This window comes from Leptinotarsa decemlineata, unplaced genomic scaffold (genome assembly GCF_025532065.1).
Source record: "Leptinotarsa decemlineata unplaced genomic scaffold, Ldec_3_MD MMD2_tig00000505_RagTag_RagTag, whole genome shotgun sequence".
NCBI lineage: Eukaryota > Metazoa > Arthropoda > Insecta > Coleoptera > Chrysomelidae > Leptinotarsa > Leptinotarsa decemlineata.
In genome coordinates, this window is record NW_027412549.1 from 9,477,151 (window position 1) to 9,502,486 (window position 25,336).

General features: G+C 33.1%; 1 protein-coding gene across 2 annotated transcripts in view; it reads left to right on the forward strand.

The window, feature by feature from the left end:
* Positions 1–252: 252 nt before the first annotated feature.
* Positions 253–25,336, forward strand: part of LOC111510455 (equilibrative nucleoside transporter 3) — a 40,221-nt gene continuing 15,137 nt past the window's right edge. Inside the window, exons 1-5 of one of the 2 annotated variants that reach the window (XM_074173895.1) lie at positions 253–412; positions 13,850–14,013; positions 16,255–16,498; positions 19,747–19,797; positions 22,965–23,402. In XM_074173895.1, the coding sequence (XP_074029996.1) occupies positions 382–412; positions 13,850–14,013; positions 16,255–16,498; positions 19,747–19,797; positions 22,965–23,402 (928 nt within the window). In that variant the 5' untranslated portion in view covers positions 253–381. The remainder of the gene's footprint in view (positions 413–13,849; positions 14,014–16,254; positions 16,499–19,746; positions 19,798–22,964; positions 23,403–25,336) is intronic. The other variant, XM_074173896.1, reaches the window with a different exon arrangement.

A 25,336-nucleotide genomic window follows, 5' to 3' on the forward strand; every position in this document is an offset into this window, starting at 1 on the left:
CCCTGGTTTACCCTAATTCTAGTGGTATTTCATTTTATTTTCTGATAGGTTAACAAGAATTTCTGTTTTCATACAAGTATTGGCCAATTCCATCAAATATATTGTTATCAGGACTTTCCATCCTGCATTCTCAGAACCTTCGATGAAATCTACGATTCATGCATTGAAAACATCTGTACTTCAGTATTATCTATTTACGATAACATTTCTTGAATGTCATTCTCACCTGTACGATAAATTAACTGATATCTATATTATCTTTATAATGAATTGGATAAATGGAGAAAGAATGTGAATGGTCATTCATATTGCTGTTGATAATTTATATTAAATGAAGGTTTTTCAGTAACTTGCGGAACGTTCAACCACCATTATTCAATCATGAAGGAAAACGTTGAAATTTTGAGGAAAGGTAAGAAAACATGTTTTACGTTTGAATTTTGAATATAGAGCAGTTTCTATGAAATTGATATCAAGGATTATCAATTCCAAGGTCTTTCATCTATTTTCATGAAGAAACATGGTTGGGATTTTCATGGTAAGATTTATTCAACCCTCGAATATTATTGTCATTTCAGCAAATTCGCAGTCTCAGAAAAAAATCAATACTCCAAATATGGTAGTGGAAATTTCTTCAAGTGACATAAGTGTTGGTACTTTGTGAGATCATATATTCAATTAGGGAACGGATTTCTTAAAAATGACAAGGAATTGTATACAATCAATCTAGATTGTATTGAAAACTCTAGGTTGATCGGATTAGTGAACCAAAATATGTTTCATGTATTCTAGAATGGATCATGTTGTCAGATTATGGCTTCAATAGTTCCAAATAATTCATCAATTTCACTTTCCACCCACTACTAGATAGTGAAATCAACTGAAATATTCGATAGTTCGTACTGGAACCTCTGGTGTGAAATGAAGCTATTGAAAATACTTTCTCAACACCGGAACAAAATCAGGTAACAACGTGACAATATCTATACATGTGGTGTGTTCAACGGGTTATGATGTGAAATACATTTGAAAACTGGAGAAAGTACCTCGAGATCAAATAAACAGGAGTTGCACATATGCCCTTATTGGTCAGGTTTTCCATGACTCTTCATTTTACGTTGAGCCGTTTTCTCTTGATTAACATTTATATTGTTACCTGATAACCGAACAGGTTTTCCGACCTCTACCAGTAGTATTCCTCTTATGTGAGTGACATTTCATGATTATGGATTTTGTTTCGTCTAAGTGCTTAATATTTGGCTTCTCCTAGGTTTTTTTGTAGTCAAACAAACCCCACCGCTGGACAAGTTTGGATACACAAATATCATATTGTTTTTGGGAAAGAAAGGACGTGGTTTTCTACCACTTCTTCGTCTTCATACAAAAAGTATGGGAATCTTCCAAAGATTCCCAGTATTTTCTGAATAGTTCAATGTTCACATAAAAGTAGTCGTTTCGAAAGTATTTTTTTTTGTCTAATTCAATATTTCTATGAAAGAAGTTGTCTCGATAGGGCTTTCTTTCCAGTTTGTGTCTGAAAATTTTATTTTTGCACAATCTACATATTTTTGTAAAAACTTCACTTCGAAATTATTTGCTTCTTCCTTTCTTTGGAAGTCATACATTGTTTTGTATAAAGATGAAGGAATAGAAAGCCAAAACCTCTCACTCCTAAAACGATTCTTCTTCAAAAACTAATTTCCCCCTAAAAATATACCGTTTCCAATTCATCTTATTGTGAAATAAAACAATATAGTTATGTCGAAATTTCGAAATTGGAAGGATGCTTTAAAGAGCATTTATTTTAAATTTTATAATTTTCGAAACTCTTACACAAATAATGGAAACAACCTCATATCTGAGTATACATTTAAAATTAGGTTTTTATCTGTTGATAAAACGACTCCTAGACAAAAAATGTACTCACTGGTTTAATTGGAGAATGACTCACAGTGTTTCAAGACCTGCAAATATTTGTTGTCATTTATTGGTAATTGTATAGAACTGGCCGATTCTTGATGAAAATCCATATTAAAAAACTAATTATCACAGTTTATTTTATGATTTTCACTATGAAGGGTTTTACAAAAACTGCGACACGTGTTTCGCTCAAGCATAAACTGACAGTTACTTCTGAATTATAACCTAACATTAGGCAGACGAGTAGGTAATAGGTTAGAGTATGAAATGGTTGTCATTTAGAAGTAGTGTCCGACCGAAACTGGTTTTTACGACCGAAACCGAAACCGAATTTCGGCAACGGTCTCAGTTTCGGCCGAATCTGAAACCGAAACTTCTTTAAAAGGATTATGTTTTGAGGGAAAAATAAAGAAAACGTTATTATAATCAGTCAGTCTTCATTTTTGTATCTTTAAATCACAACTTTATGCAGTCATCGACATTTTTACTTATTATTGATAATCAACAAATCAACATAACAACCTCTTATTTAAGAAAAAATATGAATTGCACCTTAAAAACACTTAAAATATGTGAGGTGTTCATTCGAGTAGGTGTAGATTCTTCTTTTGAATATTATTAATGGTTTTTCAAAAATATTAAACAACATAAAATTCCTTCTCTAATCTAAAGAAATGAACTTTAACATTCAAGCCAGTCTCGATATACCTACACAGTAGGTTGAATGGACTGACTCCTATCAGAAAACAACTACTCCTCTGGGTAGTACCACGAAGGGCTTTGGATTATATCCGACAGGCGTCAGTGCAGGAATCTTCACAGAAAATTTCCTGCATATGCAATTGGCAATACAATTGAAAGCGTCGACCTACAATTTTGGAACGGGGATACTTACAGACCGGTTTCGGGCTCATTAGCCACTCGTCAGTGCAAGATAGTGACCATTATCGACCTAAAGTCAATGATATTCCATAATTTAAAATCGGAATACTTTCAGAGTATTTCATTCCTCTTCCGTAGTAGGAGCGAACATCACAAAATGTCTCTCCATCTAGTGGACGAGGTACTAACTGCATATCCGTAATTTGCCCGATTCCTCTGAATAAGGAATAAAAACTTTCTTATTAGTCAGTGGGCTATGCTTGAAACAAATCTAAAGAAATGAACTTTAAACGTTCAAGCCAGTCTCGATATACCTACCCAGTAGGTTGCATGGACTGACGCCAGAAAACAACTACTCCCCTGGCTAATACCACGAAGGGCGTTGGATTATTTCCGACAGGCGTCAGTGTTACCTTATATCACAATGGGTGCTTAATATTTATGTAATAAACATAATAAATCACAAACTAAGTCACGAGTCATGACATGATTCGGCACGTGGACGCGTCGCTTGTATGAAATTCAACGCGCCGAACATTATCGATCACAGCACGAGAACTCCCAAATGCAGTTTCGGTTTCGGTCGTAGTTTCGGCAGGTTTGTCGCCGAAAGCGAAACTAAACCAAAACCCGTTTTTTTGCCGAAACTCGACCGAAACCGAAACCGAACTTTCAGTCGGACACTATTTAGAAGTAACTGTCAATTTAGGCTTGAAAAAGCTATTGCATAGCGAAACACGTGTCGCGGTTTTAGTAAAATCCTTTATAGTGAAAATCATACAGTGAACTGTATTAATTTTTTTTTCATCCATTGGTGTAAAAAAAACCTAATTATTCACAAACAGGAGTAGAAGAAGTTTCAAAAAATGATTGCTGTATGATATACCGAATATACCAAAAATGAACTCGAACTCGATAGATCTCAGTTGAAGAAGTAGTAAAAGATAAAGTCACAAAAGTAGAACGCAAAAGAGTTTCTGTAAATATTTCGAAAGAATGCTGGATAATATCAAATGACTACAAAATAATTTCAGAATAATAGAACTTGATTCCATTGTTCGAGGATACATTATTCTACCAAGTTGAATAAAAGGAAAGAATCAGCTTATAATAATATATTTCAGAAAAAACTTTGGAATATGGGTTCACTGCATCACTTATGCTAGGCCACTTAAATTCTTCAAGTGGTAGGTTGAACTGTAACGTGAATTTGAATATTAGCAGTTCTGTTTGGAAAACAAGCAAAATACGATATATTTGTGAGTAGAGTCATTATCAGAGCAATGACTATAGAGAACAAATACGAGGGAACATTTTTCCCTCACCAGAACAAAAATACTGTCTCTCGACGTGCGTTCCGCTAACCGAGTTACCGTCATCAAGTGATGATTGGGACTACGTATACTGAATATGTTGAATGTTTTTATATGAATCTATTCATCGTAAGGGTCATTTGAAAAATTCCTGATATCTAGTGTTATTTGCTACCTGATTGATATCTAATCTTCAACTGTTTTTCATCTCTAATTACGTAAGTGTGCGAACAGAGGGCTGATATGAATGGGACTTTGGTCTTCGTTCATAGAACCCAATTCACATTTTTCGGTTTCTAAATTTTTAATGTAACGGTCCCAACAATTTCAAGCATTCCTCTATGGAACCGAATAAGTGAAAAATGTTCCTTGTAGCAAGCTTGTCTCTTGGGTTGTCCAACACTTACGAAGTTACGAAAAGTTTTGAAAGCCACTATCATATTTATATTCAAAATATTGTATTGTAGGTACTAAAAAGAAAAATTCTGGGATTTACGAAATGAGCCGTGGGACGGTGTCACGGTAGCCGGTTGGGTTGGCGTGAGCGGTTTGTTCCATTCTCAGGAGTAACTTGTTAACATCGCCGGGGCGTTTCTCACTGCCCCTTCTCAGCGGAGCCGTGAGGACGAGTTTGTCGAAAGAAGAAGTATTTTGCTACTTTACACTTCAGGTAGAGAAAAGCCTGGAAAATGTAGATGTGTGAATGATATATTATAATAAATGGATACTTGATTTTGGTTTGTTGGACTCATTCGATCGACCGTCAGGTGAAACGGTAGTTCACGCCACGAGGCCGGATAATCAATTTTCACTGCCTATAGTCCAACCCGTACTGAGAATCGTCCGTTGAAAAGCAATACCTCAGCTCGCACAGGAAAAATTGAGCGGACTGTGATAGCTCGCTACAAAGAACATGTTTCACATATTTGCCTTCATAGACAATGCCATACAGAACGTAACATAACATAAACACACAACGAGAGCTCTATCATAGGCGACATTGCCACAACACTAGGAAAAACTTGCCATGGAAACAGCAGAGTTCATAAAGTTCATAGTATTTATTCATACTGAAAATCTAAAAGAGATCAAAGAATAACAAGAACAAGCCAAACAATAGAATTTAGAGGCTGAACGAAAACTGATATTTACAAACAGAACATCTGGAAAAAATAACGTCTTGATTTTTGGTGTTGCGCAAGAAACAGACGAGAACACTGAAGACATACTGATCTCGGTTTGTAATTCCAAAGAAATCATTGCGAGATCAAATAACCTGGAAGGAACAAAAATTAAAATCGTTAACGACCTACTCCCTGAAGACAAAAAAACCCAAAAGAACTTAGACGCAAAAATACTTAAAGAACATCTTTACATTGGTGGAGAAATGTACATAGTAGAAAAGTTAGAGATACGTACGAAAAGTATTTCAGAAACACCAAAAATAAAATAAAATAGTCCTCTATCAAATAATACATCATAAACTCCTCCAAACAAGAATAGTCATATTATCAATACACCACAAAAAAAATTGGTTCGGACAACATACAAGAAAAATAAGAAAATAGCTATATATAGATCACCATTGACAAAAGAGGAAAATTTTGTTGAAACATTTTGAAAATTACCTGTAACAAACGGAAAATACATCAATAAATACTTAGACAATAGTCGGAGATATGAATATGAACCTGAATATACTGAGTGAGAGAGGTTTTGAGTAGATGATTAACTACAACACTCGAATACAAGATACATATGAAAGTTGCATTGACCACATATTTCTGAATCGAACAAAAATCATATAGCACTAACATATAAGAATTATTTTTCAGACCACAGATTGACAACCTCAGGCATACCAACTTCACATTGGGCAAAACATTTTTTTTATAACGAACCAAAAATAAAATATATTACGAATTTTAATAACTTAAAAATTGATTTGAAGTCCCACCATTGAAACAAATACTTGGGTGAGACAGATACTGAAATACTTCTGACTAACCTAATGGATATTCCCAAGTATCTCATCGATGAAAATACTATAGCGAAAAAAAATTGACAGAAATGAAATAAAATGTAATGATTGGATTACTCCAGGTCGTATTGAATCAGGAAAAAATATTAGTTATATGATGACTACAGAAATTATCCCATTGATTCTGATAGAAAGTATACTCATCACGAATATAAAAAAATGTATAAATTGATCAAACTAGCAAAATATAATCACTATAAAACACAAATAGGTAATAAAAGGAAATCACAAAAAAATTATTTCAAATAGTCAACTGAAAAAAATCAGAAAATGAAATTGGGGACGTCAAGAACAAAAACTTTGAACTATTGACGAATCGAAAGCAAATAAATGCTTTCAAGAATATTTATGCGGAGTTGGAGAATCGCTCGTCAATAAAATACCAAAAACCTCACGAAAACAAAATCGAACAAGGCATCACCAATCTTTCTTTCTTAATCCTGTAGACAAAAAAAATTATTGACCATAATTCAATAACTAGGTTCCAAGCAAACTCCAGGTATAGATGCAATAAACACAAAAGTGATCCAAAAAATATCAAATGTAATTGTGTCACTTCTCACCCACCTTATCAAAAACATGCTTGCAGCAAATATGTTATGCTGCAAGCAGCCATGAACAGTTGTTACAAACTTTGGTCGGTATAGGATTACGAAGAGACCCGAACAAGTAGTGAAAAAAATTAACAATGTCCTAAGTGAAGAAGGGGTAATGAACTACAGCACACCCCAAGTTACAGTCTCAGGACCAATCCTCTTCTCAATTTATAAAAATTACTTATCAGTGTCAAATCTGTCAACAAAAAATATTATCAGCTACGCCGACGACATTGCTATCCTGTATACAGATCACACATGGGATATAATGAAAAACAAAGTAGAAACTGATTCGAAAATGATTTTTGGATCCGTCTCTACTTTGTTTTTGAAGTTCAGTAAAAAACATTACCTACCAATTTTGAAAAAGAGAAATTCTACTCCATTCGGTCGGTCGGTAGCCAGGCGGTGCGACGTGGGTGCTTTGTTCCATCACTCGAATTGACTGACGTGATGGTCGGTGGTCTGAACGCTTGATTTTCACTTGCTATCGCCAACCCGTGTTAGAAATTACACGTTGAAAGGTGAGACCCCGTTAATCCTTAGCTCGCATACGTTTCGACTTCTGAGGATTGTCGTTCGTAGGAGTGCGACAGCTGGTTAACGGAAAAACATATTTTTTTTAAATAGATTCGCCAATAACAATAGCACACCACCCGATTTTGATACTTTGAACGTAGAACATAACGAAAATATGGAAGTAATACTGGTTAACGGAAACACATATTTTAAATAGTTTTTAAACAGAATATATTCTCGAAACAATATGGAACGCCGTTTTACTTTTTATTGTCACAAATATTCATTCCTCAATTTATTCAACTAACAATTTATTTGTTTGAATTTAATTGACTCATGCATTTGTTCAACACATTAAAAACGATTGTTCGCAAAATTTGTTCTATTTTAAATGACACTTGATTTAAAATGTTACATGAATAAAATTGTTATTTGAATAAAAAAGAGTAATGAAACAACTTGAAACTTTTATTGATTCCGAAGAAAAATATTGTTTCAGAGTATTGGAAAATGGAACGCCAATTTATTATATATTATGCTGAAAAATAATCTATATACATATAGTTCAACTCAGCAATAAACCAATATTTTAATTCAACCATCAATGGAATGTATTATTCGAGTAAATTCAACAAACGTTTCAATTCCGCATATGATTTTGACCTTTCAATAAAATGTTAGTTATTTATATGACTGTTGAATTACAATGAAATTTTAAATTCACTTTCTAACAGTAAGTTTGGGAATAAAATTTCAATGAATATATTTGAATGACTGTCAAAGTTTTTCCATGAAACATTGTTGGTAATAAAAATAGACTTTCGTTTGTCTGAAAATATAGCAAATTAACTTTCCATACTAAATATTTTCCAATGAATAATAAAGATTGTTATATTTCAATTTTATTGAAAGTGTTCAATATTTGCAACATTCACTTTAATGCCTTCAATTTAAAATTTGGTTACAACTTTTGTGCAAAACATTCTCAAGCAAGTATCATTTTATTCCATCAGTCTTTTTGAAAAGCTAATTTCTGACAAAAAATTAAATTTTTTGATGATTTAAAAAGTTTCTTGTATTTGAAAGATACATTTAAAACGATTGTTGATAATTTTAATTCGGCGCTGGTATCGAGCGGATTTATCAAGAACTTCAATTGTTACATATGGCAACATGCTAGTTCATTTATAGTACGACAACACGCCGTTCAACCGTGGCGCCGAATAAAAATTATCAACAATCAATTTAATTCATGTATCACTGAAATTCAACAAACAAAATAATTCAGATCATTTCATAGGAATATTAATAAAAAGCAAAACGGCGTGCCACGCCGTTTTACTTTCTATTGGTATTTTGTCAAAATGAATTGTTTTGACTGTTGCATTTAGGTGATATATGAATTAAATTGATTGTTGATAATTTTTATTTGTCGCTGCGGTCTAACGGATTATTACCGTACTATGACCAACGCCATACATATATGCAGTTGAGTAGTTCCATAAAAATACGCCCGACGACAGCGCCGAATAAAAATTATCAACTATCAATTTATTTCATGTATCACTGAAATTCGACAAACAAAATAATTCAGCTCATTTCAAATGAATATTAATAAAAAGCAAAACGGCGTACCACGCCGTTTTACTTTTTATTATTATTCCTTTGGAAAGAATTGAATTAATTTTTTTGTTGCATTTCAGTGATACATGAATTAAATTGTTTGTTGATTATTTTTATTCGGCGCTGACGTCGGGCGTATTTTTGCGGAACTACTTAACTGCATATAATATTTATGTCATTGGTCATAGTACGGTAATAATCCGTTCGACTGCAGCGCCGAATAAAAATTATCAACAAACAATTTAATTCATGTATCACTGAAATTCAACAAACAAAATAATTCAGATCATTTCAAAGGAATATTAAAAAAAGTAAAACGGCGTGCCACGCCGTTTTACTTTTTATTATTATTCCTTTGGAAAGAATTGAATTAATTTGTTTGTTGCATTTCAGTGATATATGAATTGAATTGTTTGTTGATAATTTTTATTCGGCGCTGACGTCGGGCGTATTTTTGCGGAACTACTTAACTGCATATAATATTTATGTCATTGGTCATAGTACGGTAATAATCCGTTCGACTGCAGCGCCGAATAAAAATTATCAACAAACAATTTAATTCATGTATCACTGAAATTCAACAAACAAAATAATTCAGATCATTTCAAAGGAATATTAAAATAAGTAAAACGGCGTGGCACGCCGTTTTACTTTCTATTGGTATTTTGTAAAAATGAATTGTTTTGATTGTTGCTTTTAGGTGATACATGAATTAAATTGATTGTTGATAATTTTTATTCGGCGCTGCGGTCGAACGGAATATTGTGTTACTATCACTGAACTATCATGTTGCCAGATTCAAAAATTCAGCTTCTGCAAGAATCCGTTCGACGCTAGCGCCGAATTAAAATTATCAACAATCGTTTTAATTCATGTAACTATAATTATCAACAAACCATTTTATTCATGTTTCACAGAAATTGTAGTAAATTATTCGCTAGTTACAAAAAAAGTATACATGACAAACATTTACTTCCAAAAATTTCAAACAATGAATCTATATTATAACTGTTCGCAACTTTTCATCAAACAAATTAAATCAAGTGTCATTTAAAATAGAACAAATTTTGGGAACAATCGTTTTTAATGTGTCGAAGAAATGCATGAATCAATTAAATTCAAACAAATACATTGTTAGTTGAATAAATTGAGGAATGAATATTTGTGACAATAAAAAGTGAAACGGCGTTCCATAAAACAATATAAAATACTTAGGAATAACAATAAATAAACACCTACACTGGGATCTCCACATAACTAATATGACAAACATCAGGATGCTCATTATATAGATTCAGAAAACTGAAAAACATACTTGACATTACTCACCTAAAAATGATATAACACGCTCTCGTTCAGTCGAAGCTACAATGGGCTCATTCAGGCTAATTTAGTTTTTTATTGAAAATTATATATTACAAAAGTAAATCATCTCCCAAATATCCCACAAAATTTTCCAGTTTATATGTCAATTAACAACTGAGCAAGATCAATTGAAAATGTGAGATCGCCCGCCGTACATCTTGAGTTCACACCAGGCAACGAGCTTCGAGCAGTTGCAACCGGGCCTGTAGTTGGAGATTATGAATCGCTGCTATCGTCAATTCAATTTAATTTTCTTCAAAGTGATGTACCTATATATCAATTCTGGGTAACTGGCATTTTTGAGACGAAAGTTCTATAATAAATAAAGAGTCTCTTAGGATTCCAAGACATAATTTCGGATTTTTCGCTATGACGTAAATAGATCTTTGCTCAATATTGTTTTTCGAATTACAGTTTTGAACAAATATTCCAGACAAAGTAGAATTTGATGATGTATCAACAGAGGTCATGTCTGATGTACTCTAACTCTCACTGTCTTCGGGGGAACTTAGTCGTAATTTTTTTCCAATACTTTCTTTTTTTTTTTCTCGTTCTTCAGAACGATTTCTTTTTCGGTGGTAGGCATATAATATTTACTGTAGCTGTTGATTTTTGAAAAATCTGTTTAATACCTTGAATTTCAACATCAAAGGTCTTTTCCTGTGTACTTGCTTCATCAAACATGCTTTGATTTTCAGGGATATCTTCGTTACAAGTATTCAACAAGATTTGTGTTTCCTTTTTTTGAACAAACGGAGCTTTAGATGTATGGGCCGTCGGTCTATCAATCTGGCAATCAAATATATGCGGAATTACGCCTGGTTTCAATATAATTTTTCCCGCTTTCATAGTTTTGATATACATGTGATTTTCTAAGTCTTTTTCAACCTATAATTTTTTTATTAATCATTAATACTTACATTAAAATGATCTTCGCAACAAAAATGCGTCCCCTTGGCAGATACAAAGTCGGCCCTCCCCATAGCGCGCTGCCATAACTTTCGTAATTTCAAGTTACTTGGCAGTGAAATAAAAATTTTGTCTGGTGCAGTTACCGAATAATTCTTGCATTAAGAAACGTTCTTTTTTATCATTATTCATATTCACGCAGTTGACATGTCAACAAGTTGTGTGTTGTTTACTGCAGTGTGCACACAGTTTGCACACTGTGCACACTGTATTTCGCTGCGCACACTGTATTTCGGCTCTAGCACACGTATTTCGCTTATCCGCCAGCACTCGCCGAGTCGACTGATGTGACGTCACGCTTGACCACGTCACGTTTCGGCGAACGCCACATTCAACTATTAATTTGCGGGGAAAGATAAAGAGTGAAAATTCAGATTTTTTGCAGATGTACTATTTGAAACATAAACTTTAAAATAATGAATTGAAAAAAAATTGTTAAATGAGCCCATACGCCATTCTCAGTTGGAATTATCCAGTTAAACTCTATTTGAATCAGTTAGATGTCCTCTAAAGAAGGATTTTGAAAATAATCTATAACAAAAAACAACTACTCCTTCAATAGATTATTCCAAGAAACATGTTTAATCGACTTAAGACAGCTATTCATGCATCAAACATCAGGTGTAAGCAGTCAGAGGCAGAAAGATTGTAAAACTCTTTTTTCTGTTCGAGAGAGACAATAAACGCCTCGAAAGCTTGAACAGGAAAAATAGTCTCACAATCTTCCTGCCTGCTACACCCGATTTCACTCCCTGCATTATATAGAAAATAGATAACTACTACTCTGATCTGTTTAAAAAAAAAATGTTTAAAATATGTTCTTCCGTTAATCAGCGCCGCTATACGAACGACAACTCACAACAGAAGTTGTGAAACGTGTGCGAGCTAAGGACTGACGAGGTCTTACCTTTTAACGTGTGATTCCTGACACGGTTGCAGAATCATTCCTGCATCAAGCGAAGCCAGAGCCCCCTAATCATTAGGGATCCAACTTTATGACCTGAACCCGGACGAACTTCATTCAATAAAAACAGCAATAATGGAAAACGAACCGATTATATCCTTCAAAGATCCAAGTTTTTGGATGATGTTTATCTACCTGGTCCTAGTATCAATTTGTTTGTACCGAGTGCACAAGAAGATTGGCCTCAGAGGATGCAAAACCAAAGGACCATCCGAACCAAATCATGACATGGAGATGTCTAGGGTTCAACTTCCTCGCTGACCCTCCTACGGGGGAGGAATTATATCGCCCGTTTCCATATGAACCGCTGACCATGCTATAGCAGAATCTCGCGATTCTGGGAAACTGATGTGCAAGCAATCTCATCTTCATGGGAAGAATACTTTCATAATTCAGTCTTAATTTTGCTCTCACACTGTTAACACCCATTTTTGTTAATGAAATTAAATTTTTTAAAATGTACTTTGACATCCGAAAGTTGTATTTCGTGTTATATCATTTTCAGATAAGTAATGTCGAGTATGTTTTTCAATTATCTATATAATGAGCATCTTGATGTTTTTGTCATAGGTATTAGTTATGTGAAGATCCCAGTGTAGGTGTTTATCTATTAATACTCCTAATTATTTCATATCGTTTCTAGAATGTATTGTATTTGAAATCTATTTGAAATATGTTTTTCCGTTAACCAGTATTATTTCTGTTATGCTCAAAGTAGCACAATCAGGCAGTGTGCTATTGTTATTGGCGAATGAGTGAAATTTTTCTTCTTCAGAATTGGCAGTTGATATTTTTTGACTGAACTTCAAAAACAAAGTAGGAACGGATATGGAAATCATTTTCAGAGACGTTTCTACTTTGTTTTTCGATATATCCCATGTGTAATCTGTATACAGGATAGCAGTGTCATCGGCGTAGCTGAAAATATTTTTTGTTGACAGTTTTGACACTAATAAATCATTTATATGAATTGAAAAGGAGATTGATCCTGAGACTGTACCTTGGAGTGTGCTGTAATTGATTACCCCTTTTTCACTTAGGACATTGTTAATATTTTCACTACTTGTTCGGTTCTATTCGTAATCCTATACCGACCGAAGTTTGTAACAACTGTTCATGGCTGAATGTGTCAAAAGCCTTGGGCAAACCCAGTAACAAATTGGACTAACTCTTATCTAAGGACATGTAAACTTTTTTGGATGAGTAGGCAATTGCATCATTTGTTGATAGTCTTTCTCGAAAGACAAACTGCTTATTAGACATCATTTTATGTTCATTCAAAAAGTCATTTATTCTGTTCTTGAGTGCTTTTTCGAATATTTTTGCAAGACAAGTATGGTCTTGTAATTAGATAATATTTGCTTCTTGCAGCAAATAACATATCTTTCTGAAAGCCCCAAACAAGGGCGGATTCTGATCTGAATTTTGGGGAATCTGGGGTAAACCTGAATTTTGAAAGGGTAATTTTCAAGCATATATTATAATACTCATGTCAAATCATCTGGAGGGATAATTCGTACAGGCTAGTCTTGTAGGTTAATGGACCATTAACCTACAAGATCAATATCAATGATATTATTCCTATATAGGCGGTTCATTGTATTCATAAAGAATTTTATTCTTTATTGAAATCACATTGATGAACTTTGTTTTTCAGAATCTATCATTTCTGTTTCATCAACTAGGAACGATTACGACAAAAGATTTGGCGACAAAATCAAGAATGCACCTAAGGATACTTTTTATTTATGTAGCTTTTACTTCTTCATCTTGGGATTCATGACAATGATGCCATTGGTGTTCATCGGAACAGCATTTAATGTAAGTACAAATATCATCATTGTATCATGTGAAATATCGTCTCTACAGACGTCGTAACCGACTAGTGAAAAAATTATCACTTGACATGTTTCATTGGTATGATTTCCATCACCTCACTTGCGATACTGTCTAGGGTGATCACGCTAGAACGAGATAGAAATAATATCATTATTCTGAAAAAACTCGGTGTGAAGTTCCTGAATTGGTCGACATTGTTCAGGCCAACATTTTCCATGGATCCGGAGTGGGAGAACAACATATTATTCAATGGCCTTTTTTATCACTGTCAAAAATCGACGGTTCCCAATTTTTTTTCATACTGACGCAGTTACTGATGGAGAAGCTATGTTTTTATTTCGCCACCCTGTATGAAACGGCATCGAGGTGATTCATTTTTCTATCCTCAATGAATCAATCACTGGGCACGGGTATTAAACGGATTGGTGAATAGTACTTCGGTGGACATTTCATATCCAACAATATCTGGTGTAGTTAGAAACTAGAAATTATGAAAAATCAAATCATGAAATGACTCTCAACGAATGGAATATATTTGAAAATGCGATTGCAATTACTATCTTTGCACAACTACCAGTTGATTAATACATGTCTTCACTATCAGTTGCCAATATAGTGTAACTTTCTAACTGGGATCACATTTACGAGATTTTCTGAAACTTTTCTGAATATAGTACTTTTATTTTCTCAAGGAGAACATAACAAGCCTATGGACAAGAAAGTTATGATCTACCATTTTGTGTTGTGACTAATGGTGTGAGGTATTAGGAATATATCTTGTATTCTTCCAGTGGACATGAAATTTCAGACCCAAGTTACTTCTGATCAATAAGACATCCAACAATGATAACTCCTCGTTTTTTTCAATTCCATATGTCAACCCAATATTTGGATTTCTATCCTCTACCTTTGATTTCTTTGTATCATACATATTGGATCCAAGTCCGTAGAAAGTAATTCAAATCAACATTTGCTTTCAATACAAATCGGCTCATGAACAAATTAGCTATGAAGGAGGAGACTGGGTTTCTCACTGCCATGTCATCGATTATTTCTCTACTGAGACCGTTGACACGCCCGAAGAAGCTAGTGTTTAATGAAACACGTGTTGCGTTTTTATGAAACTGTTTAATGAAAATCTCACAATGAAGTGTTTCTTGAATGTATACAATATCTTCACATACTTAACCTTCCATATGAAATCATGTGAATTAACAACACCTGAACTCAATTGTGAGAATTGTGAGAGATTTTACCTGCTGTCCAAGAACTGAGATTATAATAGTTTTTCGGATTATACCTGTTATCTCATTTACCATCAACCAATCAAGTGAGTAACTACTACTGTTGTATATAAGAATTGTAGACCAGTGTGTGTACTATTACTATGGATGAAGCTACGGTGTTGCGAATCGCGTCTAGAAGAAACATTATATTTTTGAAAATTGAATAATTATTATGATTGATAGTTAGACATTCAATAATTTTATAAGCAGGGAAAATTATGGCGGAGACAATTGGAAGCACATACTTTCCAGGCTTGTGAATATTTGGTAGATCGTATATTTAAGAAACTGTAGGATTAGAAACCTGTAGATTCCTGTTCAAGCCTGTTCAGAAATCAAGTTTTGATTTCTGAAACCGTCTTAGGAACTCAGTATATGCTCCCTTGTTTTCATATTAGTTCAATTTTGATAGTCAACATTTGACTATCTATCTATATATATATATATATATATATATATATATATATATATATATATATATATATATATATATATATATATATATATATATTTTCTTGCCGACGTTTCTAATTCATTTAAATTATTCTGTAGGGCTCGAAAAGTTGTTTCTTCCTGTTGGTAATATTACTATTTCGAAGACCATCAGAAGTATTAGATACAAATTGAGAAAAATGAAAAATATCACAACAACCAAATTTCCGAAATATAACCAACACGAAACGACATGAAACAAACAAAATTTTCGAATCTCTGGTTGAAACTGCAGCCCGAATGTCCTATATATAACACATTGCAATCGTCGCACTAGAGCTTGTAGACCCCAGACCTTTTTAATTTGTCTTGTGCTGATTTACAATCATTTTCACCCTGCCCTTTCAATCAGTTGTTCCTGGAAGGATAACTGGATGGTATTCAAAACAATTTTTTGAAACGATATTACACTTGATATACCTAATCAGTTCTTTGTTATTTTCAGTATTGGATGTTTAAGTTCAGGAATACAACTGCACCAGCACATGACCCAAGCAGAACGTCACTGCAATCTCTTTACGAGTCATCATCAAGAATTGCCTCTTCAATACCATCTGTAATATTCACTATCGTAGGTTCAATTTATGCGGGAAGGCTTAACCCACAAAAATGTATTTTGTCCGCGTTGACTGTCATCCTTTCGATTTTCGTGATTCTTTCATTGTTCACTCAAATTGACACAGACTCATGTAAGTAGAGCATTTAACTTGAATTCAAGTGTATTATATGATATTTCCAATGAAGATTTCATCAATTAGAAATTGTAATAAACGAAACAGAAAATAACAATATGAACTTCGGGATGTTCAAATAATCAAAATATGTTTCGTTATGAAATAGGATCATTCATAATATTGAAAAATCATATTTTTTACAATGCACAACGAAATGATTGATTGGATTCACTAGACTAGTGAATTCAGATGAATACAAATCATGAAATTATAAAACAATAACAAATATTATTCGAATGAAGGCACTTTGCGTTTGTAGATAGTTCATTCTGTCAAACTAGCGAAATATCGAGGAAAAAAATCTTCATTAATATTTTAATCAATCAGTCAATCAAATGTATTAATCTGAAGACCACAAGTGGTATAAGACATATCAAAAATTTGGATTATAGAGCAAAATTACAGAGTGAAAGTTAAATGTTAAAATGACAAGTACAAGTACAGACAGAGTACAGTACAATTTGAATATCAAGGTAAAATATGCAATTACACACATACTACGACACATTCATAATAATAATAATAATAATTCTTTCATTCCATCTGGATCATTTACATGATATTGGAAATGTCACAGTCACAAGAATATCTCATTCAAAGATAGAGTATTCTAAGGAATAAATATAAAAAATGTATATACATATGAAACACATTACTAACATCACTAAAACAGTCGCTAAAACAGATGATTGAACATTTCATTTAGAGTGTATAAAGTAAAACACATTACAAACATTATTGAAACAAATGATTTCAGTTCTTCCAGTTTCTTCCAAAGTATAGAACGCACCCTCAATTAGTACTTTTTTCAGTGACTTCTTGAATCTGAAATTGGTAGGTTCATCTGTGATATTTTGGAGAATTTTATTAATAATTCGAATTCTGATGCTTAGAGGACCGTTTTGGGATAGGTTCACTCTGTTTTGAGGAGTATTCAGCAAATGCTGATTCCGGGTGGAACGACCATGAATGTCATCATGACAGAGCAAAGTATTTCTATGTTTGTAAATGTAACATGTAAATGTAGCAGTTGCCAATATGTAAAGAGAAATAAGGGGCGATACTTGTAGCTTTATAAAGAGAGGTCTACTAGATTTTTGTTGGGGTTTGCGAAACATGACACGAATACACTTTTTCTGTGTAATGAAGAGACGTAGAGCAGCAGATGATTGTCCTCATACTATAATTCCGTATGCCAGTCTCGACTGAATGTCTGCAAAATAGAAGTTTTTCATTACTGGAGCTCTCAGGACCAAATTATACATACAGCGTATTTGAAATATTTTGGTGTTAATATATTTTATTAGAGTAGGTATATGTGGGTTTCCCAATTCAGTTTATCATTTATATTCAGACCTAAGAACTCAACAGAGGTATTACGGTTCACGTTAGTGTTGTTTAAGGTCAGGTTGATATTTTCAATTTGTTTTTGTCTTGTATGGAAGATAAAAAAATCAGTTTCCGCTGAGTTTATATACAGCTTATTTTTTGAAAATCATTTTGCAATTTTATGCATCAAATCAATACCAGCCTGTTCATTTTAATCATAAGATTCTTTAGATACTAAGATTGATAGATATTCTGTTAGTTTTGATCTGGTCATATCTATTGAAATATTTTTTCTTCGATTAACACATAAAATTTGATATTTCGTACTTGTTTCCAAACAAGACAGTTGTAAATTCAGTACACATGCACTAAACTGTATGAAATAGGGATTATACCACTGTTGTACTCTAATGTCAGATGGGGAAATTCATCAATTTTCACATGCTTCTTTGTAGGCAGCCTCAGTCTACGACTGAAATATATATCGATGACAGTCTGTCAAGCAAAATGTCATTGGCAAATGAAATTTTGCGTTTTATTGAAAATGAAACAGCATCTGCTGGTGGAATATTTTTTTTGAAAAAATAGAAAACTCAATAAAAATTCAGGATGATGTATCTGCAAATAATATTGCTGACTGTGATACTGCCGATATTAACTTTTGCACAATACTATAGAAAGCGCTAAACGGGATGACGACCCCATTCAGTTGTTATGATGTATGTAATTTGCAATTCGGAATAAAGGTATAGTTCATCGAAGCCAATATTTTTGATGATAAACCACTTGAAAATATATACAGTGTCAACCAGAAATGATCCTAAGTCAAGAATTTTTATTAAAATCCTGTATTTTTTTGACCATTCGCTCAATGATATAACACTTGTAGCCATTTCCATTAAAGATATTAGCGTGGGACTCATTTTCTTCAAATTCGATATGGTGGCACTATGGCGTCATCTAAAGAAATTTTGTTAAACAACTCGACGTAGAGAAAAAGGATCGACGGAATTTTCCAGTTTTTAGATAAAAATTCAAAAACTTGAATAATTCATCAATCCACGTACTCTTTCTTGATTCTCAAATGCCATTTATTCATCTAAAAAATCTTATTTGGGAGTGATATTCTTCAAGCTTTGACTTTGAAGTCACTACAAGAAAATGTCGAAGACACTGAGTTTTTCATTTTTTCTGTAAGTGAAGAAGTGAAAGTATCAAAGCTACTCTATAGTATTCTGAGTTATTAGCTATTTACATTCTCAATTCCTAACATATTGAAATTTTTAAATTTCCATCGAAAAACTGGGCAAATACGTCCTTTATTTATCCCTTCTTGGATTTGCTTCAAAATATGTCTATGGATAATGTCATAGTGCCGTCATATTGAATTTGGGAGGAATGACACCTTCGCAGTCATTTTGAGAAGAAGTGGCCACCAATCGAATGGTCAAAAAAATGTACCCTGTTCCATTCAAATTCTTGACTTGGGTTGATTTCCGTTTGACCTTGTATGAATTTTACATTATTTCAGAATTAAAAATATCAAATTCAAATAACTCCATGTTGATTCTGCATTTCAAACTCCTTACCTCACAAACAACTGAATAACGCTGTGTACAATGTTTTCGATGTCATCCGCTACATTTTTTTCCAAAAATGATGATAACTAGCAGTCGTACTTCCTGTGTAAAACTGTTGATACATTTTCTTAGATCAAAATTTTCGATTCTTAGTCATTATATACAGTGAATTTTCTCTTACTTGAAAACTTTAGATGTCAGACTGATTTTTAGTGTGTGTAGCAAAAATGTAAAAATATATAATCCAACTCACAATTTTCACTTTGGAAAAAAATAATTTTCCCTACTTTTTAGGGCAGACGGAATTTTTTGCCTTGGCGATGATACTGACAGGACTGAATAGCGGTGAGTATTTTGAATGTCATTTCATTCCATTCATTTAATCACAATATGGCATATCGAACAAGGGGCTATTCGTACAAACAAAAATTGTAATATAAAAATCATGATTGAATATACCATGGAAAGAAGTGTTTATCAACAGTCTCACATCTCTCAAATGGCAGGGAGTAGGTATCTAAAATTTAATATCACCATATCACACATTGGAGAGTTATGGGTACATAAGAGTTACATATATTTTCAACAAGTGAATAATAATCACACAAATGATGTAAAATGAATCTCATAAAATATATAAGAAATAACTCAAAATACTCAATATTTCATTAGTTGAGGAAGAATTCGAGAAAACTGTTTCAGAATTCATGTATATAATTTAAAATATTAATAATTACTACGAAAAGTCAATGGCAGAGGCAATATCGAAAAAAAAAACAACATAAATACTACATACTACCTATATGGGAGAGAGGAGACTGATAAATTGATGGATGTAGTCGTTACTACGTGGTAGGAAAACATAATGAAAAGAGATATGAAACTTTCTATGTTTTTTACCACTTTTATTTGTAACTAACGTTACTGCAGTGTCGTCTTATACGGAGTTTATTGTATAAGTTTGAAAATGTCCGTATAAGACGAAACTGCAGTAACGTAAGTTACAAATAAAAGCGGTAAAATACATAGAAAGTTTCATTTCTCTTTTCATAGAGAGGGGGCTACCGAAAGTTTCTTAAATTAAAAGTTCATGGACGAGCACAATGAATTGGACAAAGATCTGGGAATGAACGCAGCTTAGGAAAATTGACAGAATAATATTTTATTGAAAGTATTGCTCTATATTCCCGGGAAGGCGATATTAACTTTTTCCAAGTAAAAAGATCACTTTTCGTTTGATGGGTCTTTCACTTTTCTATCCAATACTGGTAAAATTCTTGAGTTATCAGCAGTTTTCTATTCGTTTCGAAATTCTGCAAACAGGTGATGAATATGATTTCAATGAAAATTGTTTCCAAACTCATTTCCGTTTATCCAATGTAATACCCAATACGCAAAAAATGAAAATTTTGTTTTTTACAAATATCATGAAAGTAACTAGCATGCGACTTTTGATAGTGGCTGGATTGGTATTGCACAAAAAAACAAAGTTTGAGTTTAAAAAATTGAAATTCAGCTAAGACATTTTCAGGTCAAGTGGTATTCATGAGGATTGCTTTCTGAAATATCCTCAGCTGACTAAATTCGTAATTGTCAAAGATAGGATTTCATTGTTGCTTTGACATGAGACCGCAAAGCCAGCACCCGAGTGACGAGGCTGAATGCATTATCTGTATGTCGCGTATTCTTTCCGACTTTAATGAGATTGTTACTATTCAGAATGATGTTTTGATTCGAATCTGAAATAAATTTTGATTGGGATATTGATATTTCTGAATATCAGTTATGAATGTTTGGTATTCGAGGTGGAGTTTGAATTGAAGTATTGTTGTCTTATTTTCGTGAGGTTATGTGAATTAGTGAAGTGTAGAAATTCGTTTTTCATTACAATCTCTTGTACCTGTTCAATGTATTGGTGAGTTTTATTTGATTTGCATATCCATTTGAGTTGTCTCAGTAGAGTAAAGGTCTAGTCACTGTCATAATAATATCAAATCAAACCTATTCAGTCACAAAACTATTTGAATATTTGATTACATTGGTTCAATTTGGTTAGGACGGTGACTTGGAATTGTGAGAATGATGCACAACTAGACCCTGAGGGTCACGCATGATTCAAGAATAATGACACTCAGATGTTACAGATAGTTTTATTTATGTTAGATATATCGCTATTAGAAGAAGCGTTTCATCGCAGTTTTGGTGGTCTAGCCTTCATTTCAATCCTCGTTTCATGGGTTTGCATAAAAAAATAGCTGAAAAACTCTGTTTTGGTAGGCGAGCCTTCAAATTCTTCATAATTTTATCGCTATGTTTTCTGTACCCTTCCTAATAAAAATGAAGTTTGTTTACAAATTCATTTCTAACATTATGGAATGGAGTCTGGTTTTCATGAATGAACGGTTTGAAAGTATGTTAAATTAGAAAGAGTTTTGAATAAAATTTTCTGAGCGATATTTATCTTCAGTTTACAGATTCTTGAAAGAATATAAAACTAACCCTTATTTTCATTTGACGATGACAAGTGACTACACTATTATTTTCCACCCAAAGGATTAGAAATGATACATTTTAAGTAAATGTTTTTAGACTTCATGGATCAAATCTTGTTTGAAAGCAGGAAAGTTGGACATTTTACGTCCCCAGCATATGTATCTCATGAATAACTGAAATCGAGTAATTTCATGGGAATATCAAACTAATATTTCATTTTTATTGAGAAAAGAATCAATTTTCAACCTTCCGAAACATGGAAATTTTGAACACTTTCGGGACCAACAGAGTGTATTTAAATTATCTAGGATATATTTGTTGACCTCAACGACCACCAAGACGTCATCACTAGCATCGTTGGAAACCTATAGATAGTCTTGATGGAAAGACTGTTTTTTTTCCCTCCAGCTTCCACTACGGAAACAAGCAGTTCTCATTCGAATGATTTTTATGTTGTGTTATTATATGGATAGATAAGGACATTTCATCAGTATACCGGTATTTTGAACAGTCTTTTGTCTGTCTGGTAAGAAATTGTTTCCGGTAAATGATTTAAATTCCACTGTGATTAGTATGTTTCCATAAAAAAACCTCAGTATACGTATTTTCAAGGAGTTTTATAGATTGAACAATTTGAATGAAAATATAGGTTGTTATGATTGTGTAACCTGAGTTGGTTTAATAATAACACTGGTATGGTTTCACCCCACCTTTGCACAAGTACTTGCTCAGTTCAGGAATCGAATAAACTTTCACAAAAAAGGGGGAGGTGGCGAAAATGTAGATGGTATGTTATTTCTTCAGTTCCAGTACTATACTTTTTGGGATTATTCAGTATACAATATTGTAAACAAGATACAGTTGAGGAAAAGTTATAAAAATATCTAATGACATTGAGAAATACGTCCCACTTAGAAATCTGTGCATTACATTTGTTTGAAAATGGTCTCTTTCACATATCAGAATACTCCCGATGTAATTCAAATAATCATTTTAGAATTATTTTATTAATTTTTCAGCCACAGTTGCCATCTACCAAATGTTTTCGATGGTGTTACTGACGAAGTTTCCCAGTAAGTTCCTGAATCTATTTCTGTTGGGAACAGGTGGAGGAATTCTGACAGACTTCATTCAGATTATTTCTATATCCGTCACCGACTCAGACATAGATGGAGCACTTATTTATTTTTTAACGGGAACTTTTATGGTAGTGGCACAAATTTTATTGACTTTAGGAATGAAATACATTAAGTTATATACCTATTATTCGGAAGACAGCGTAGAAGATCAAAAAAGGAAAGATAAAAAATTTTCTTGGTCAGAAGTGAAAGAAGTTGCGAAGGATGTATGGCCTCCTGGTGTTATTCTATTTATGGTACTGTTTGCAATGACTTGCGTTCATCCTTCAGTTACAAGCTTAGTGATATCTCAATATTATATGGATGGTACTTGGGGAAGTGAGTACTTTATTTCCATCAGTGGCAATAATTTTATTCATCAATCACTAGAAATCTTTCATATTCAGGTGTGGGTAACTAATTTCAGAATTGTTGACTCAAATAATGCTTGATATATTTCTTGACAATTGTGATTTGGAATTATTCTGATGTGAGGATTGATGGTTAGTTCATATTTCAATCCAGTTAGTGGTAGTTTATTATATATATATATATATATATATATATATATATATATATATATATATATATATATATATATAAATATGAAATCAGATAAAAATCATCAAGAAAATAGCTGAAAGTAACTAACGAGTAAGTAATAAGAAGGATGAGTTAATTGGGAAACCAACATTCAGAGAGTTTCTTTCTGAATACTCGAGTTTTCAGAAAGATGAATATTAAAAATTCCTAGTTGTTTCTCATAAACTAAAATACACCAATGTATTCTGTTAAAAATAGGTTGAAATCTCTTTGCCTTTTAACGTGTGATTTCTAACACGGGTTCGACGATAGGAAGTGAAAATCAATCGTCCGGTCTTGCGGTTTGAACCATCGGTTCACACAGCGGCTGATGAGTGAAGTAAACCACCTACGTCAATCTACCAGGTTACTGTCCGGATTTTTGAAAAATTCAACAGAAAAGTGGCTTTGAAATCTGCTCGTATGTTCGTGTTGTGTTAGACAACCTGTAAGACGAGACGACTGAAAAGGAAAAAACCTGGCATTATCCCATAAACTGTGAGGATTACGATGGAAAGTATATTGGTCTAGAATAACTCACTATAAGAAAAATGTTTCACATGTTCGATTTTATAGAACAGAGAAATCCGTGCGTCAGAGAACACTACAGAATTAGGTAGTCAATAATATAAAAACAGAAATAAATGCAAAAACCATTTTTGATGGGAATTATTTGGCTGGATACATATGAAAGCCCAAATTAGTTGTTATCCTTATATCTTGATCCTGTTGTTGGAATTTAAATTCGTCAGGCTAATGTTCAGCCCTTCATCATTATTCCAGCTATAATATCCAGGACCTGCTGCTATACAGATGACTAGGTCAGTACAGTACTTCACTTTCCATTGAAAGGTTAAAAAAAAACGATGAGAAAATCCTTCTGACGTGCCTCTACTACTCCTTTGATAAAAGTACTTGCAACTTCTTTCCTCTATTCCTCTTTCCTTCGAAATCTGGATAATACATTTTGAAAATGTATCATTGAATACGTCAAAAATTTCCAAGAAAACAGCTATGGGCCAGTTTACACAAAGGACAAATTATGTATTGCACAAAAAAGGTTAAATAGTGACTAAAAAAATTTAAATTTTGTTCTATTATTTATTTTTTTATTATTTATATTCTAGTGATGATGAAGATAATAATTAGTGGTGATAATGGAGCTGACATGTAGTCATCTAACTGTGGAGAGTGGAAAGTAGAAAAATTTCTTTCCAAAAACATAATTTTTTCCAAACATATAATATTTCCATTGGATATGTTTCGAGTTTGAATATCATATATACGTACCTATATCTGGTTCTTATTATACCACACCGTCAGCTATCATGGAAATTCTTCTAAACCTACTCTTCACATCTTTCTGGAAACAAAGGCTGAATGAAAATCATATAGAATTCTGAATATTGCCAATTGCACAAAACAGGCTCATGCTTCACACTTGATGTCCTTAACAGTTAAAACTATCAACTGCCACCTTCTAATTCAAAATAAAGAGGATCGGATCTTCCGGAAGTCAAAAATATAAAGGTGAAAACACTTTCAGATTCTGTAGTAGAAGTATACAGTTGTAGACCTAGAACAGAGATATCGACCTGCCTAGAGACTTATGTGATCGTATCTCAAGAGGGAATCTACATAATTGATTTGGGTGTGGAAAGATTGACAAAAACCAACCTATCACATAAATC